Source organism: Impatiens glandulifera, chromosome 5 (assembly GCF_907164915.1).
Source record: "Impatiens glandulifera chromosome 5, dImpGla2.1, whole genome shotgun sequence".
Classification (NCBI taxonomy): Eukaryota; Viridiplantae; Streptophyta; class Magnoliopsida; order Ericales; family Balsaminaceae; genus Impatiens; species Impatiens glandulifera.
The window spans coordinates 5900227-5918423 of record NC_061866.1 but is presented as its reverse complement, the minus strand read 5'-3'; the positions used below and the strand labels follow the sequence as shown (position 1 = coordinate 5918423).

Genomic DNA, 18197 nt, shown 5'->3' with positions numbered 1-18197 from the left:
TATGTGGATGTTTATTTTATTTAATTTAATTACTTTATATGAAATTTTTACCTTTAAACTCGGCATAATTCTTATTTAATTTATATGAAGTTATATAGAGTTAATTAATAAATAATATAATATAAAACCTATAAAATAAATAGAAACAATTAATTAGTGTTGAAGTAGAGAAAGCAAAACGAACTAATAAAACAGCGTCGGAAAATCTTCTTTATCAAATATTCTGAACGGCAGTTGAAATTATTCTTGGTCGAGGGTTGATAATCAACGCTGAAATATACTGTAGCAAATGATAATTGATCATCTACCTAAATAACCAAAATAGTAAAAATACTCGGACAAAATCATTGAAAGATACTTGTAATATAAAATATCAAATCAAATAACTTGTTATTAAAAATATAAATTTGGTTTCGTTTGTTGCTACGAAAAGAACGAAAGTGAACTCCCATATGCCTGATGATATCAACCTTGACTTCGAAACCAACACAATTTGAGAATATGAGATCACTAAAAATCGAGAATGTTATCTGGATCACAAAAATTCGAGATAAAAAATTCAATCCGACTAAATAAGATGTCAAATGGAACCAAACAAAACAACAACTAAAATCTGAGTAATAAAAACAAATCAACCTGATGCAAAATTTAGACGTATAATTAGATTGATTAAATTTTGTTCCGTTACATTTAATTATTTTATATTTGTTAAATATTTAAAATTTATTTGATAATGATAGTAATAAGCTTATAAGTTGAAAATCATTATGAAGCATTAATTAATGAAAAAATATCGAAAAAACTGTTGATGAACTAACGTCAAATTGAATGTAATTGATTTTAGAAAAAGATTTGTGGGTCCAAGTCTTTTAAAGGCACCCTATACATAAGCTAAAAGAATGCATCGGATCCTTCACCTAATCAAAGCTTTTCTTCACTACTCCTCTTTCTTCACTTTTTCTTGCTGTGAAACCGACTCGAAAAGATCATCATTCATGAATATCATCAAAGAAGAAACCCCAGAAATATTATCCTCTCAAACAAACGAACCCGACCCTAATATGGATCAGAAACCAATCATCATCAATTCAAATGATATTGATGATGGGTTTCGAACTCCATCAGATTTGGATCACAAAATCCCATATCCAAAACTATGCCCACCTCCACCCAGAAAACGCCGTCCGCCGCCGCAGCAGCACCACCGTCGACCGACCGGGAAACGGACGAGAGCGCCACCACCAATCCTAATCCTTGATGACTCAACCGAGATACAGTCTTTGTTCTTTCCAGAAACCATGGGACCCATCATCAAGAAAGCTAAGCTAGATCATCATCATCATCATCAACAATCATGAAACTGTGCCTTTTCATCTTACATGATCTATCTAGCTATAGTATTTAATATGTTTGTGTCAATAAATTTTTAACATTTTTGCATTAAATTAGATTTCATGCCATGTCATTTTTAGATGGAAAGCACTAAAAGAATGGATGTAGTTTTTTTTATAGCTTCAAGGTGGGAAAAGAGAAATAAGCTTCTTTCAACTTTAAGGAAAGTAAGTATGCTTTTGTGAACAAGGTGTTATTCACTTACAAACACACACAAGTGGTTAAAATTATATATGGAATCAAAACCCTAATTTAATTCTTTTCAATAAAAGCAATTATGTTCCTGTCTCCAACTTTAATTTCTTTGTAATTATCTTTCCATATGTCTACACAATTAGGTTCATCAACACCATCATTATCCCATCAAATCAATCTCTTTATTTTTTTAATACAAACATAAAATAATGTCATAATGGTTGACGAGATTTCGAGTTAAAATATATTTTTCGTAATAGTGTATCGGTTACTAAATAGGTAGGCGTATAAGTTACGAAATGAACCCTACGCAAGAATGCGGTTACTAAATAGGTATGCGTATAAGTTACGGTTACTAAATAGGTATGCGTATAAGTTACGGAATGAACCCGCAAGAAAGCGTAAAGGGGGGTTGGGGGTAAATGTGTCAATTTGGGTTGTGAAATAATTAAAAAGAGTTAGTACCCTTGTCAAGAGTATAGTTTGAGGACCCAATTACATTTTATTGAGAACCTTGTGATGTGTTTGTTTATCTTGGGTAATGTTGTTAAGTGTCAAACTCAAGTTTCCCAAGAGAGACAGACACCTTCCATTATGTGAGTACTCGCATATGGCTAACATATCAAATGGAATTATATTATAAATAAACATTAATATAAATTTTCCTTAAGAGCATATAGTTCAAATCTGTTTGGTGCTAGCTAGTAATGCCTATTTTTTGCTACAAGTTTATTGATTTCTAAGGTATTTGCAGTAAGTATTCACTAAAAAATATACAAAAATACTTACTCGACGACATGAAATTTTGTAGTATAAAAGAGGAAAGATTATTGCATCCATCGCCTACTCTTTCGTTTAGGATAAAAGTCACGACTTATAGTTGGTGACACCACAATATATTTTCTATTAGTCACGTTTGAATTGTCGATTATTTGGTTTGATATTCTTATATAGCATATGCACTTACAGTTAAAATGAATTTATTGGTCCATGTGACATTGTTTGTTCCATAGTTTATGATTATTCATGTGCAGGTTGGCATGCCAAACCATCAATTTGTTAAAATTTGTATATTTTTACTTAGAATTTGTATTAAAAGAAAAAAAATTGTGAAATGCGATCCTTACAAAATAATGGAAATTATAGAAAAGAATGGAGAAAGTGAATTGGGAAAGAATATTATCTCATTGTCATCAATGTGTTGAAAATTTCGTCTTAATATAGTTGGAGAAAGAGATATAAAAGAATTTGAAAAAAGATAAATAAAATAGAAATGTTTTGATCGATGGTATGATTTCTTCTTACTTTAATGGAAATTGGTTCAAATCTTTTCAGACTCTTTTTTCCAGTAGCTTTGGAGTTACAAATTTGATAATAAATTGTAACAAACAATGCTTGATAATTATATATTAATTACCTAGGTTTTTCATGTAGTTTTTTTTAATTGATTCATTGAAATATAAAAACAGTTCTAAACTTGACATACATGGATGACTGTTTTTCCACAGAAGGAAAAGGCTTTTTATAGTCTTCATTTTGAAGTTTTTATATATTCTAAACACAGTGGATTGAATTTGTGTGTCTTTTCTATTTTAGTATATTATTTGAATATTTTAATGGTTGAATGAAGACTTTTTATTTAAGATTAATTGTTATTTGGGATATTTTTTTTAAAACTAGTAATTTGAAATTTTTTATGGTTAAAGTTAAACCAAACAAAATTTTATTTTAACAGTTTCAAACGTTTGTAATTTACTATTTATGTAACATTTATATATAAATAAAAATATCTATATAATTAATTTAACAAAATTGAATTAATAATTTTAACTACTAAAGTCAAAAATTTTAATTCACTAAAATTCGGTATTTAAATTAGTTATATAAATATTTTATTTATTTATATATATGTCAAATAAATAATAAATTAACGACATTTAAACATGTTAAAACAAAATATCATTTTTATAACTTTAATAACATATGAAATCTCGGTCAATTTTCCTATAAAGAGTTTCATTTTGACAATTTGAATTTATTTTAGTTTTAGAGATGATTTGTAAAATACAAATTTATTGAACAAACTAAGAATAATTAATAAACATAAAAATAATTACTATAATTTAATTATTAAATTGTAAAAATCTCGTAATGACAGAAAAAAGAAACAACAACAAGAAAAACAATTAATTTCAAGTTATAAAATGTAATTTTTGTTCTAAGATTAGGAGAGACAACTCAAAACGTTGTAAATAATAACTAACATTTGTGATCAAACAAGAATATCTCAATAAATAATCACTTACCATTGGCATTAATTGAGTGATTACTCAACTAACTATTCATAACATCCTCATTAAATATATGGAAAATTAATAATGTAGTTCTTCGACTATTATGATCTTTTAGTTTTAGTTCTTAAATTATTTTTTTAAATAAAACATCTCAATTATTTTCTTTAAATATATAGACTCAAATTAAAAGTCCTCAAACTATTTTAATCGTTAACTTTTGGCCTTCCAATTATTTTGATAGTTACTTTTGGTCATCTAACTATTATGATTATTGATTTTTAGTTGGAAAATATTTGAATCTTTTCTAACGAAATAATGGATCTTCCTTCTAATTTTCATTTCATATATATTACTAATGATTAAAATAATTGGAGAGTCGCTGATCTAATTTCTCTTATAATTCTTTTTATTATGAAAGGTCAACTATCAGAATAGTTTGAGGGTCAAAAGTTTTATTAGAGTAGTGAAATTTAACAGTACAATGATCCTTTCAAAAAATTTAAGTGACAATTTATTTTTAAAAATATAATTTAAAACCAATAAAAAAATTTAAGTGCCAATAATTTCCCTTAAATAAAAAACGATAATATAAATATTATGTATGCAATTAACTGGGAAATTTGACGAAATGACCCTCATAATAGGGGTAAATGAGCTGTTGACTAGCTCATAATTTTAAATGCGCTGGTGACCACTTTATATATTTTTAGACGAAATTGTTTCTGTCGCGAGACGCAACCGGATGTCATGTAAAAAGTCCACAATCGCGAGACGCAAAAAATTCAAAATTTTAACAAAATTTACGTCTCGCGACAGGGATAATTTCGTCAAAAAATTAAGAAGTGATCACCAACACATTTAAAATTATGCGCTTGGTCACTCATCTACCGCCCTTTTTAATATCATTTCATCCAATTTCCCAATTAACATGCATCATCTAAAATAAATATGAAAAAAATATATAATAATAATAATAATAATATTATTATTATCATTATTTGTATAAGTGTAATTTTCTATATTATATGATATTAAAATTAAAATATTAAATAATAATAATATAATAATTTGTAATAATAAATAAATAAAATATTAATAAACAAATAAATAACTATTTCAGATTCATATTTTCACTTTTAATTAATTCAACTCAAGATTATAAAACATACACAATTTATATATATAATCTTTTATAATTCAAATCAAACAATAATTACATATACATGCATCATTTTGATTGAATTTATTTAAATAACTCAACATAATTAAACATATATTATTTCACCTACATTAATTGTATTAATCAATTCATTAACTAAAATATCATATATTTTAAATTATTATTTTATTATTATATATTTATATATTTTAAGTATTTTTACTAAAATAAAAAATTATTTTCAAAATCACCCAAACTCTAATCTATATATATATAATGATGCTTAATTTTTAAAGTGTCCGGATTGTCGGGTCGAGAGCTGTGGTTAATTTGGATATATGTGAGAGTAAATGGATACTTGGGTAGGATATTGGGTTGACCCGCCCATAAACTTAAAACGGTTAAAAATAAAATTAAAAATGCTATAGGTATGGTTCGAACTTGCAACCTAACAAAAACAAGTACAACCTTTTAACCAACTAGGTTAATAACACTTTATATTTTAAATTCAACCCAAAATTTGATAAACGCGTGACATTTTAACAATATAAGTTCAACTTTTTAACTAACTAATCTATATATATATATTGATGATTAATTTTTAAAGTGTCCGGATTGCCGGGTCGAAAGCTGTGGTTAGTTTGGATATATGTGAGAGTAAATAGATACTTAGGTCGGATTGTGGGTTGACCCGACCATAAAATTTTTACCGTAATATTTTTTTCACAATTTTTTATATTATTATTACTCGCAGGGGCGGAGCCACTACTAGGGATAACCGGGCTGTAGCCCGGAGGGATTCATCCAGCTAATAGTAATATATACTATCTAATATATATTATATAATATGATTTAATATTAAATAATTCATCCACCTATACTCAGCCCGGGAGCTCCACCAACCCCAATAATATATTTATATTATATAATATAATAAGTAAATATTTTTTAATTTATTATACTATATAGTATATTTATTTATAGTTAAACAATATTTTAATTTATTAATTTCTAAATAAATAACCTATCTCAATAATATATAATCTATTCATTCCTAAATAAAAAATTCATAACTTATTCATTCAAATCAGTTACTTACCATTAAGTTATATATAATTTATTTTGTTTAATTAAAAAAAATTATGTCCCAAACAATAATAGTTTATACTAATTTGAAAGATTAATTTGTTTTCTTTAGCCAAAATATATAATCTATCACTTTCTAAATAAAAAGTCCATAACTTAATCATTTCTAATTAAACTCAATTATCTACAATTAAATTATATATAATTTATTCTGCTTAATTAAAAAAATATGTTCCTAATAACTAGTTTGAAAGATTGAATTTTTTTTATTTCTCTATTATTTGTAAGGCTAAATCGAAGAACTTTATTCTGACGGCTTAAATTAAAATCCATTCACTCAATAGGTTTGTATGGTTATTTTTTTAATATCAAATTTAGAGAGGGAAAGAAAAATAATATTTTATCATTTTTTTTAACTAGCTTCAATAGTAAATACTTATTAATTATTACTCTCAAAGTTTTTGGTGAGGCTACCATAGTAAATGTATATTTTTGTGAAGCCGGTTGAGAAGATTATCGACTTTCTTGAAAACCTTCCTACACGTTATTATTATTTTTTTTTGTATCTTTGGCCTAAGATCTTTATTCTTTTCTCTTCACTATTTTTATTTTTTTGATGTCATGCTCGTTTCGTTGTGCTTAAACGATTCATATTTCATTACTATTTAAAAAAATATTGTGTTAGATTGGTTTGTACAAAAAAAAAGATTTAGCCCGGGTAGATTTAAAATCCTAGTTCCGCCCCTGATTACTCGTGTAAATGCACGGGATACATGCTAGTTTTATAAATAACTCTAAATTATTTAAATAATTCCCTAGTACAAAACAATATCTTATATTATTCTATACTACTTATTGCCTCTCAAAACAGAGAAAACATAGATATGCAATTTGTAAATTTACATTAACTAAAGTAGAAATCCACTAAGTAGATAGCTGAATAATAGTTTCAATTTATTTTTCTTAGCTAGAAACTTTCTAATCATGATTCTAGTTTAATATTTTTTTTGTATCTTTATTTGGTAAGATAAATCCTAAAATAAACCAGGCTAATACATAAGATCAATTCCTCAAAGTGAGAGCTGATTTTAATATCCTTAATTTATTAAATTCTTCATGCATTTTCATTTAAGTCAATTGATTTATATTTTCTTTTTTTTATTCTTTTTAATTTTAGACTTTGCAGTTTTTTTTTATACTTAAAAGATTTTTCTTAATTTTCATAATATAATATATTTATAATAATAAAAATAACTTTAAGAAGGCAAATCAACAATCAATGAATCCCATGACCGTTTATTTTTTTCCGGACAGTAGTAACTGTCATTTCCCTTGTTTCTCTCCTCCCTTTCCATCTTCTCTATTCTTTCTTCATTCCTCCATTAATGATCCTTCCTGTATGATAAAACACCAATTTCACTGATGATCAAACAAGAACATAATCACAACATCAAATTACTGATATACATTGCTAGTTAATTCTTCATCTGGGTATATATATATATGTTCTTCTTTTCTCCAATCCATAACAAAAATGGCGAATCAAGGAAAAATGCCCAAAGTAATGGAACGAAGAAAAACAATGACAATGAACTGGGACGGATTAGCAGATGACGACGAAGATCATTTCTTCGAATCCACCACCAGATTCTCATCCGTCGCCCCCAACGATTTCCCCATCGATTTACCCTCTTCAGGTTCCGACGATGATGAATTCGAAGACAGTCGTTTATCCTTCACAACCTCTTCCGCCGCTTACCTTGCATCTGCAAGAAGAGCCTCCACCAACTTTCGCAACACCGGAGTAACACCGGCTGGTGGACCTCCTCCGCCTATGTTTGGCGATTACGATATGTGGACTGCAGAGCCTGGTTCGATTCAAGAACGAAGGAAAAAACTCTTTCAGGGTATGGGTCTTGGTAGTAATAAAAATGGTTTAGCTGTTGTAAGCTCGAAATCAATGATACCTCCTGCACTTTCACAGAAAAGGTTACCTATTAACAACGATACTCTTTACCCTGTTACTGGAAAACCGTCTTTGGATAACGAACCAATTAATGTTAAACACGAAGAAGATGGATTAGTTGATCAAGAACAAATCAAAGACGAACCCAATTCCACCGTGGTGGAGGAGGAGGAGATTATTCTTATTCGGTCTAGATCGGATGGGGATATTGGAGGATTATCTGCTGATACAAGACAGAGAAAAACAGAGATGATCGGTAACTTAACGATTCAAATGTATTATGTTAAGGCTAACTCGAACAAACAACAAACAACAACAGCTTATCTTAATTTGTTTCAGGTAAAATGTCGAAACAACGGTTAACAAGAACATCATCTGTATTGGTTCCACGGGCTCGAATGGCTTCGCATTTCCCCGGTGGTTTAACTAAACCACCGCCCAAGAAACGGAAAGGAAAGAAACAACCGGTGACTAAAAATGGAGAATTGACGCCGGCGTTACAGAACGGGCAGGTGGGTGCGTTCTTTCTTATTAAGAATCTCGATACGGATAAGGAATTCATCGTTAAGGAGTTCAATGAGAACGGAACGTGGAATAAACTCAGTGAAGTTCAGACTGGGAAACAGTTAACAATGGAGGAATTCGAAAAGAGCGTCGGCCATTGCCCTGTTGTTAAAGATCTAATGCGGAGAAAGAGAACGGGAGATCTTGCTGATGGGAAATCGAAATTGAGTGGAAGCTCTGTTTTCAGTAAGAGTTTAAGATACAGTAAGAGAAGAGGAGCTTCAATAATAAAGAACATTAAGGGTGTGGCTAATAACATGACAGCAACAAAAGTCACAGACAAAGATTCGCCGGATTCACCTCCGACGACAGCGCCGCCGCCGGCAGAAGATCAACAAACAAATAAGAACCCGAACCCAGCTTCTGCTTCTGCTGCTTCAGCTTCTTCCCCCTGGGTTAAAGTTCGTACTCAAGGAGTATCCACTAAGGAATTCACAGCTTTACATTTATGTCAGGAGATTCAGGCGCATGAGAGTTCTATTTGGACGATTAAGTTTAGTTCGGATGGGCATTATCTTGCTAGTGGAGGTGAAGATCGAATAATTCATGTTTGGGAAGTACAAGAATGCGATGTGTTATCAGGAAAGCAAGCGATTGACGATGGTTCATCTCTGGATCCGGCTTTGACACCGGATAGGAAGAAAGATCGGCCTCCATTGGCAGAGCTTTCACCAATGCCATCGGAAAAGAAGAAAAAGGGGAAATCTTCAATTGCTAATAAAGGAGGACCAAATGCCATGCCTGATTATGTTCATGTCCCTGAAACAATGTTCTCCTTATCGGAAAAACCAGTTTTCAGCTTAACCGGCCATCAAGATGAAGTGCTCGACCTTTGTTGGTCAAAATCTCGTGTAAGTTTTCCTCGTTCATGATACAAACACAACCTAATTTGAAATTGAAACCAAATCAACATTGGATTCACAGATGTTGCTATCATCTTCAATGGACAAAACAGTAAGGTTATGGGACTTGGAAACTAAAAGCTGCATCAAGACATTCGCACACAACGATTATGGTATGCAACACAACACCCACCCAACCAACTGATTTATGAAGTGTTTTATTAACTCATTCATTTTTGTGGCTTGTCAGTAACTTGCATACACTTCAATCCGCTGGACGATGACTTTTTCATAAGTGGTTCCCTCGATGAAAAGGTTCGAATTTGGAGCGTACCAGATCGAAAGCTAGTTGTCTATACAGATCTTCATGACATGATTAACGCAGTTTGTTACAACCCTGACGCCCAGGTAAGAAACTTATCATTTTACCATTTTCTAACTATATTTCCATGTTATTATCTAATATTTCAACATTGAACATTCAAGGGTGCTATGGTCGGCACTCACAGTGGAATTTGTCGATCATATCGCTTGGCTGGTATGTTCATCGATCACAAAATTCTTTCAGTTTCAATTTCCTAAGACGAAAATGGGCATGCCCTGTTGTAATTGTGATTGTTGATTCAGACAGCACTCTAGAACAAACCAATGAGATTGAACTCCAAGGAAAGAAGAAAACAAAACCAAAGAAGATAACTGGTTTTGAGGTAAACCAAAAACCCATTTCCCCAAGATTGTTTCTTTCTTGTTTTCCAAACATAACTAAATCTCATCTTCCCAGTTTGCGCCTGGAAACCCATCAGAAGTACTGGTTACATCTGCCGATTCCTGCATACGAGTAGTGAATGGAACAGATGTATCTCAGAAATTCAAAGGTATATATATGTTTTGATTCTGTGTTTTGGTATATGATTTCATGATAAAGCTGTTTAATTTTGTAATGAAAAAGGTTTCAAAAACACGGACAGTCAAATCTCAGCATCGTTCAGTCCAGATGGTAAATACGTGATAAGCCCAAGTGAGGATTCACAGGTATATATCTGGAAACGGGAAACAATCGCCGGAAAGAGTAAAGGCGCAGTAACAATCACCGCCCATGAACGTTTTCCTTGTAAAGATATATCGGTTGCAATACCATGGCCAGAAAGCATAAAAATCGAGCCGCCAAAGTGTACCACAGCAGCTCCTGTAAAGGAAGAACCGTCGTCAGGAGGTCCGGTTCAGAGTAAACTGCCGCCTCTTCCTAAGAAAGCTAGTACCCAGATGGAGAAAAGTAGTAGCGTCGAACAAGAGGAAACGGCGGCGGCAGCACAAACGTCAAAATCGGAAGCAGGGACGGTTGGCGGTGAGTCGTCGGAGTCGGTTTCGAAATTGGGTGAGTCGCCTTCTGGTTCGTTGGAGGCGGGTCGTAGTAACCAGGGAGGTCAAAGCGTTGTTGGTTCTGTTCAAGGAACGGCGTGGGGTTTGGTTATTGTGACGGCGAGCCAGGGAGGAGAAATTAGGGTTTATCAGAATGTTGGACTTCCACGAAAGGTTGGGCGCCAAACAGGGAATCTATTTAGCAGTTAATGAATTCAAAGTTTTGTATCCTAATAGAATAATAATATATGTTATTTTAACTTGTATTTTACCATGTATAATATATTGTGTAACATCTTAATTCCCAAATAGTTCATCTTAGAGATACTTTTTCGATAATGGAGTGAAAAGGCGAATATCAAATATTAGATTTAGTGATAAGAAAACAACATCAATATTATTACACAAAAGTACGAGGATTGAAGGTAGCGAGACTCGAAGTTTATTGACTAAAGATTCAATCCAACATAGACCGGTAACAGTTACATGTGCAAGAGCGCAGTATTCAAATTTATTGGTAGTACAAGCATCAACTTGTTCTTTCTTAAAGTTTCAAAAAACAATATTGTCGTAAAAAAAAAATGCAATAGTCAGTCGTAGATCTATAGTCATCGGAACATCCTACCCAATCAGCATCAGGGTAGGTGGTGATAGTGAGTTGTGGCGTTAAGCGAAGAAAAATCCCATAACGAGGAGTGTATCTGAGATATCATAAACTATGTTTTAGTGCTGCCCAATTAGAAGTAGTCAGAGCTTGCATTTATTGACATGTTCAATTAACTGTGAATGCTAACTCGGGATTAGGGGTGTAAACGAGTCAAGTCGAGCCGAGTATCATACTACTCGAGCTCGACTTGAATTACATTGTAAATACTTGAACTCGAACTCGACTTGATGACAATTCGAGTTACTCGAGCTCGAAAATTAAATTTTACCACTAAATAATATCTCAACATAATATAATGTATATTTCACAAAATACACATATATAATCACAACATTATTTAAAAATGACAAATATAAATACCAACACATAAAATTTAAAGATAATAAATATTTATTCAATCACAAACATCATCTTGACATCACAAACAAAATTGAATATTTAGAAGATGTTTATCAAAAATACTAAATGTTACAAAACGGAAGTTGAATATAGTCAATATACCATTAACATTATTCTACTATTTATATTTAAAACCATTTGCTATGGTGACGCTAATAAAGATTTTGTTTCACATTTGCTACAGTAATGCGACTCTCCTCTTTCCAAAACTTCATAAATTTGAGAAGGTACTTTAGCTTTCATGAGAAGTTTTCTTCATTAAGTTTTGTATTTTGTTTCTTCATCAAGTTTTCGTGTATTCAAGGAGGTATTGCTTGAAGCAGCTTTATTTATGCCAATAATAGCCTAAAGAGAAAGAAAAATGATGGGTGAACAACAAACGAAATAGTATAAGATAAAAGGTGTCAAGTATCAAACAAAGTCATGAACTTCATTTCAGGTGTTACATTTAAGTAGCAAAAAGGATTCAGTCATTCAACATTGCTAAAGGCCACACTAAATAAGTTATCAGATCTAGTTATGGCTGTGTCTGGCTTGAAATAATGTTTCCTTTTGAATCCTAAAGTTAACGATGTAGAATATCGTGATAATCTATTAATAGTTTAAAATTCATGAATTCACCACCCTAGTCTGTTTGTAACATTTTGATTTTGCGACTGAATATGTATTCTACAAAACAAAGAAAATTGATAAATGTATCCTAAGCATCCGACTTTTCTGTAAATGATATACCCATGTAAAATGACTAAAATCATCCACAACATGTATGAAATAATGACAACCATTAAACGAAAATTCAAGAGCATGTCCCCAAACATCCGAATGGATTAAGTCTAAAGGCGCATATAGTTTGTGTGTTTTTCCATATTAGTATTATGTACAAAATGAAATAATGTTATTACCTAAAAGTGGTAGTTTAAATTGTGATATGAGTAATGATGTAGTAGGAGTGGAGGGATGTCCTAGTCGTGAATTCCCAATATGAGCTGGAGATCAGGTACCAATAACACTTGTTTTTTTGAACGATTCGAAGACGAACTTTGATTAGGTTCAAGGCAATAAAGTTCGTCTTTAAGTGACCCTTTAAGAAACATCGTCTACGTGTCCCAATCCTTAATAAGACAAGCATCCGAATGAAATTGGAAAAAAACATTATTATCAACTAAAATTATCGCAACACTAATAAGATTTTTAGTGATTTCTAGTGCATGTAATATATTACATAAATAAAAAGTGCGTTGAGAACTCGTTATTTTGGTGGTATCAATACCATTAATAATTAATGGTGTGTCATTATTATTTAGATCAGATGTGATATGATTAGTGACACATAAATCATGATACCATACTAAATCAACAATAGTAGACAATGTTGTTAGAAAGGCGGTATGATTTGCAAAAGATGTAAGTTGGGAACATCTGAGTGTAGTATGTCCTTGTACATTACAAATTTGGCACAGTGAGTTATTGAAACAATTTTCTGAGCGATGACCAGCATTGTTGGAATAAGTACACCATGTACCATTGTTGTCTCGGGAACTATATCCATTTTCAGAATGAACAAATTGATTGAACCCATAATTAATTTTAGAATTGAAAATTTGAGTTGATGTTGGTCTATTATTTGAGGGTAGGCCACTACTATTATAGTAATTAATTTTATTGTGACAAGTTGATGAGGATGGGCCTTATGAGTAATTAGAAGCGGATGAGGGTGAGTCATATGAGTGATTAGAAATTACTTTGGGTGGACCATATGAATAATTAGAAGACCCATTTGAATTCACTTATTGAGATTTTGTACGTGACCTACGATTGTCTCTCCTTCAATTACCACTGTAAGATGAAGAAGATGAAATAATTTTAGAATTCTTCAATTTGAAATTCAGTCGGTTTTCATGATTAAGAAGTATAATGGTCATCTTGTCAAACGATACATCTTTAACTAGCGTGAGAGTGTATATCATCGAATCATACTCTTCGGAAAGTTTATTCAAGAGCTGTAGTTATAAAATTTAGTATGATATTTCTTGTCCAGAGACCATTAGGGAGTGCTATATTTTTGAGTTTTTGAATAAAGTCGTGTAGTGGACGAGAGCCCTTATAAGCATTATGAAGTTGATTACACAATTGTTTATGTCTATTTTTATATTGGGTTGCGTATGTGTTTTTTATATTCGTTTAGAGTTCTTGTGAGAATGTGTATCTTGAACATTGTTGTCTGATCTAGTCTGAGAGTGTTGCGAATAGCTAAGTGAGTGCTCTTTGATCTCTAATTTGCCATAATTTGTAGTATAGGTTGAAGATTTGACTACCACCGTTTATTCGATTTGACGAACTTAGGAGGGACTTTTAGGATTCCTTTCCCCAGATCCATAAAATCATAACTCTCAAATATGACGATACAAAGTGGGGTAGGAATTTAGGATAGGCGGTTGTCATTCTAGTTCATTCCAAAATTTGAAAAAAAAAAAAAAAACTATTTAAATCATAAAAAAAAATCATATATATATTAATTATAATGATTGTCCAGTTCTTGTGAATTACTTTTAATCACAAGTATTAGAATCATTTCTTTTAAATATCATTTTGGTATGTGCAGACAAATTTTGACATATCTTGTTTTATTTTTAATTTTATTGATTTTTGTTTCTTCCTACATTTAAAGGGTACCTTCTAAGATGTAACCGAATAATACAAATATTTGTTATAAAAAATAGCTGTCAATTCTTGTGAGTATTTTTTTTTATGAATTCTGTGGTCTCAAGTTATATGACCATTTTCTATATAACTATTTTTATTAGTTTTATTTTTTTCCGAAGTTACCAATATCTTTCCAATAATATACATAAATTGAAGAAAAAATCATTTAAAAAAAACTATCTTATTACTATAAAAATTAGATAATTTGAGTCCTCAATTATATATTTATATTCAATTCAAATTAAATTTATTAATAATTCAAAACAAACAATTTTTTATTTTTGGTTATATTCTCTTTTCAATCCTATATATATATATATATATATATATATATATATATATATATATATATATATATATATATATATATATATATATATATATATATATATATATATATATATATATATATATATATATATATATTGTACTAATTAGTAATTAGTAATGCCAGTAATTTATATTATTTTTTTTATCTTGACTAAATTTATTATAAATATAACTTTTTATATACTGATTTTTTTTTATCTTTAAATTTTATCTTCTAATAAATTAAATACTCTTTTGTAGCCAAGTTATTTTTTTATCAATTAATCACAAGTCACAACTAGTACCTATACATTTTTTTAAAATTTATTTGTAATTAAAAGATTCAGCTTTACAATAGTTAATAAAGTCTATTTCTTTTCTGTCCGTAAAACAACTCCAATATGACAATACAATAAATAAAGTTTTTTTTTTCCTTTTTTAATAATATCATTATTCAAAATAATAATCTAATAATAAAACGTTAGCGTTTCATTTCATTCCAAATCAAAAAATTTAAAGACCTAAAATATATTATTTTTTGGGTTATGGAAAAATATTTTGGTTATGATAATCCTATCATAACAACCAGAATAAATAGCTTAACCAAATTATTTAGAATTAATTAATATTTAAGACTTTGTTTTTCCAAATGAAGTAATTATTCAAAAAGACTAAATCTTTTGGTGAAAATCATAACTTCATATATATATATAATCATTCATTGATAATGTTTTTAGTGAATTCAATTCCCTTTTTTTCTTATTATAAGGGTGAAAGCTTATAACATCTTATTAATGTTTGACACTTTCAATACTTACAGTCGCATTGTGCCGCAACTTTCCCAGCACTTCGACTTCCCAACCTCGCAAAAGATCCCATAGCCGACAACCCTTTGAAGCTGCTACTGCTACTGCTGCCTTCATTAGCACTAACAGAAGATTTTCTCGATTTTCTAGTCACTATCAGGCTGGATTCCATCTCGACATTGCTATCGATTTTGATTTCAGCAACTCTAAGCTGGGTAATGTTGCATCGACAAAACGGGCAAATGGGTGTTTCAGAAGAATTGATTTTGTTGTGACAGCATAAGGCCAATGTGCAATGAGCACACATCTGATGACCACAAGATTGAACCTCGATTGTGCAAACTTGATCGAAACATATGCAGCATAATTCCACATCACTATCCTGTTAATTTGTTAAACTAAACGAATAAATAACTGGGCAGGGCAGAAATTTGAATGAAAGACGGTTAGTTAGTTAGTTAGATTGTTTATTACCTCGGAGATGCTGTCGTCGTTGTTATCGATAGGCTCGGCTTCACAATTTGCACATGATTGAATTGAGACTTCCATCTCTTTTAAGATGGATTTCTCCCTTTCTTTGTTCTTGTCGATTAGTGCTCTTTCTAGTAAGGCTTTGGCTTCAGGATTCAAGTCGGAGATAAACTTGGATGATGATGGCCAAATTAGAGGCTCAGGAGCTGATGGACTTAATAAAGCTGCACATGCTTTATGTTTGTATTTTAGAGCAACCAGATAAGGTATTCTCCTGCCAAATCATATATATTATTTACAATTTTTTTGAACTAGTAATTGTGAAAATTTGTATAAGTGACTACAATTTTAAAACAATTGAGATGTGATCTATGTCTAAGAGTAGGTATTAAACGAGCCGAACTCGAGCCTGGAACTACTTGTCTTGGATGGGCTCGTTTGCAACCCTATTTGAGCTATCCTATTAGGTTGGCTCACTTGTAGCTTCTATAGGTGCAGTTGGGTTATTCGATTTATATTTTGTCGAAAAAGAAACAGAAAACAAATAGATTGTGCATGAATAATAAACAGATCTACTCACCCAGAAGAATCTCTCTGAAGTCGATCAGCACCCCAAGAGAGTAATTCCCTCACACAATCCAAAGAACCGGATCGAGCTGCATAATGAAGAGGTGCACTCCCCTGGTAACTGCAAAACAGCAGCAGATTGATCATAAAAATGGAGTTACCCAAACTAGATTCAACCAAAATTAGATCCGAAAAATCATTACCCAAAACCTCCTGTAGATGCGCAAACAAGAGCACCACTATCTAATAAAGCATGAACACACTCTGATCGTCCTTGTTTTGCAGCTAAATGCAATGGGGTTGCACCATTCTTATCTCTTATGTTCACAAATCTTGCAAATCCCCAAGAAGCTGCAACAGGGCTAGATCGTGTAGAAGAAAGAATAGCTTCAAGACAATCAGAATGACCACCTTGGGCAGCGTAATGCAGACAAGTTCTTGAATTTAATCCATCAAACATCAAAATCTAAATGAAAAAAAGGAGATCACAAAATGTATCAAGTTTGTGAAAAAAAATAATTAAACTTTTGGAATCTGTACACATACATTTGCTCCTGCTTGAATAAGACTCTCTACACAAGAAATATTCCCATTCTTTGCTGCTAACATCAATGCCGTCTGATAACAAGACAACATTTCAAATATGAGTTGTTGGTAGTTCAGAATCATTGTATGTTGTTTTTACCTGTTTATGTCGATTCAATATGTCTGGATTTACAGATCGATCTAACAGCATTGATAGAACCTAAATACCCACATTGAAAAAGAAAGCATTTTCAGATCACATTCACACACAAACATCCTAAAAAGTAGAAGAGGGCCAACCTGGATCTTGCCATTGGAAGCAGCCAAATGCAGAGCAGAAAGACCTTCAATAGAAGTTCTCCTTTCAAGTACTGTCAAATCCTCATCAACCATAGCCTCAACTGTCTCGATGGTGCCATCTTCGATGGCACCAAACAGGGCATGATCACTGCGCTGTCTGCAACTCAGACCCTGACCCATTAGCCTCCGGCGCCTTGGGAAAAGCTCCCTGACGTCGCCACCGCCGGCAGTTGTGGTGGTGGGTGGCTATGGTCGAAGTAATGAAGACAACTTTCACTGAACTGGTCCAGTCAAGTTCAATCCAATCTCCTAAAGAAGATGAAATTATAAATTATTGGTAATGGAGAATTGCTATGCTTTGAAGTTTGAGCCCTGCCCGAGATGGGGCAGATCACCACGCGCATTTGATATGGAGTTTTGTAGATAATATTAAATTATTCGGGCAGATGGTAGGGCAGCCTATAATATCTCTTTTTTAAATTCTTAATTATTTTCTGTCAAACAAACCAATGCTAGTTTTCACATCCGATCCAAACATTTTTCAAAACACTTTACATTAAATAATGTTTAAGTAGATAACAAAATGAATAATT

General features: G+C 31.5%; 4 protein-coding genes across 5 annotated transcripts; 3 read left to right on the top strand and 1 right to left on the bottom strand.

Annotated features, from left to right (window-relative positions):
- The first annotated feature begins 995 nt into the window (after positions 1 to 995).
- Positions 996 to 1358, top strand: LOC124938920 (cyclin-dependent protein kinase inhibitor SMR3-like). Its single transcript, XM_047479441.1, has one exon. The coding sequence runs from the start codon at positions 996 to 998 to the stop codon at positions 1356 to 1358; it is 363 nt and encodes a 120-aa protein (XP_047335397.1).
- A 6276-nt stretch (positions 1359 to 7634) lies between these two features.
- LOC124939829 (WD repeat-containing protein 44-like) lies at positions 7635 to 10228 on the top strand. 2 transcript variants are annotated; one of them, XR_007099424.1, is made up of 3 exons: positions 7635 to 8348; positions 8432 to 9671; positions 9749 to 10228. XR_007099424.1 is itself a non-coding variant. In XM_047480284.1 (2 exons), the coding sequence occupies exons 1-2, from the start codon at positions 7661 to 7663 to the stop codon at positions 9526 to 9528; spliced, it is 1785 nt and encodes a 594-aa protein (XP_047336240.1). In that variant the 5' UTR covers positions 7635 to 7660; the 3' UTR covers positions 9529 to 10228. The 2 variants fall into 2 exon arrangements, 1 of the variants encoding a protein (XP_047336240.1); XM_047480284.1 differs by having other exon boundaries at positions 8432 to 10228.
- Positions 10227 to 11067, top strand: LOC124939830. Its single transcript, XM_047480285.1, has one exon. The coding sequence runs from the start codon at positions 10762 to 10764 to the stop codon at positions 11065 to 11067; it is 306 nt and encodes a 101-aa protein (XP_047336241.1). The 5' UTR covers positions 10227 to 10761.
- Positions 11068 to 15613: 4546 nt separating this feature from the next.
- LOC124937888 (putative E3 ubiquitin-protein ligase XBAT31) lies at positions 15614 to 17987 on the bottom strand. Its single transcript, XM_047478221.1, has 7 exons — positions 17605 to 17987; positions 17465 to 17524; positions 17326 to 17397; positions 16983 to 17245; positions 16793 to 16900; positions 16216 to 16486; positions 15614 to 16123 (listed from the first exon to the last, which is right to left on the bottom strand). Exons 1-7 carry the CDS (start codon positions 17782 to 17784, stop codon positions 15743 to 15745), a joined length of 1335 nt encoding a protein of 444 aa, XP_047334177.1. The 5' UTR covers positions 17785 to 17987; the 3' UTR covers positions 15614 to 15742.
- Positions 17988 to 18197: the final 210 nt, after the last annotated feature.

Coding starts and splice junctions, on each gene's coding strand:
- LOC124938920 (XM_047479441.1), top strand. CDS start 996: ATGAATATCATCAAAGAAGAAACCCCAGAAATATTATCCTCTCAAACA.
- LOC124939829 (XM_047480284.1), top strand. CDS start 7,661: ATGGCGAATCAAGGAAAAATGCCCAAAGTAATGGAACGAAGAAAAACA. Junction 8,349..8,431: donor GAGAAAAACAGAGATGATCG/GTAACTTAACGA, acceptor AATTTGTTTCAG/GTAAAATGTCGAAACAACGG.
- LOC124939830 (XM_047480285.1), top strand. CDS start 10,762: ATGGAGAAAAGTAGTAGCGTCGAACAAGAGGAAACGGCGGCGGCAGCA.
- LOC124937888 (XM_047478221.1), bottom strand. CDS start 17,784: ATGGGTCAGGGTCTGAGTTGCAGACAGCGCAGTGATCATGCCCTGTTT. Junction 17,398..17,464: donor TATTGAATCGACATAAACAG/GTAAAAACAACA, acceptor TCTTGTTATCAG/ACGGCATTGATGTTAGCAGC. Junction 16,124..16,215: donor ACGACGACAGCATCTCCGAG/GTAATAAACAAT, acceptor ACAAATTAACAG/GATAGTGATGTGGAATTATG.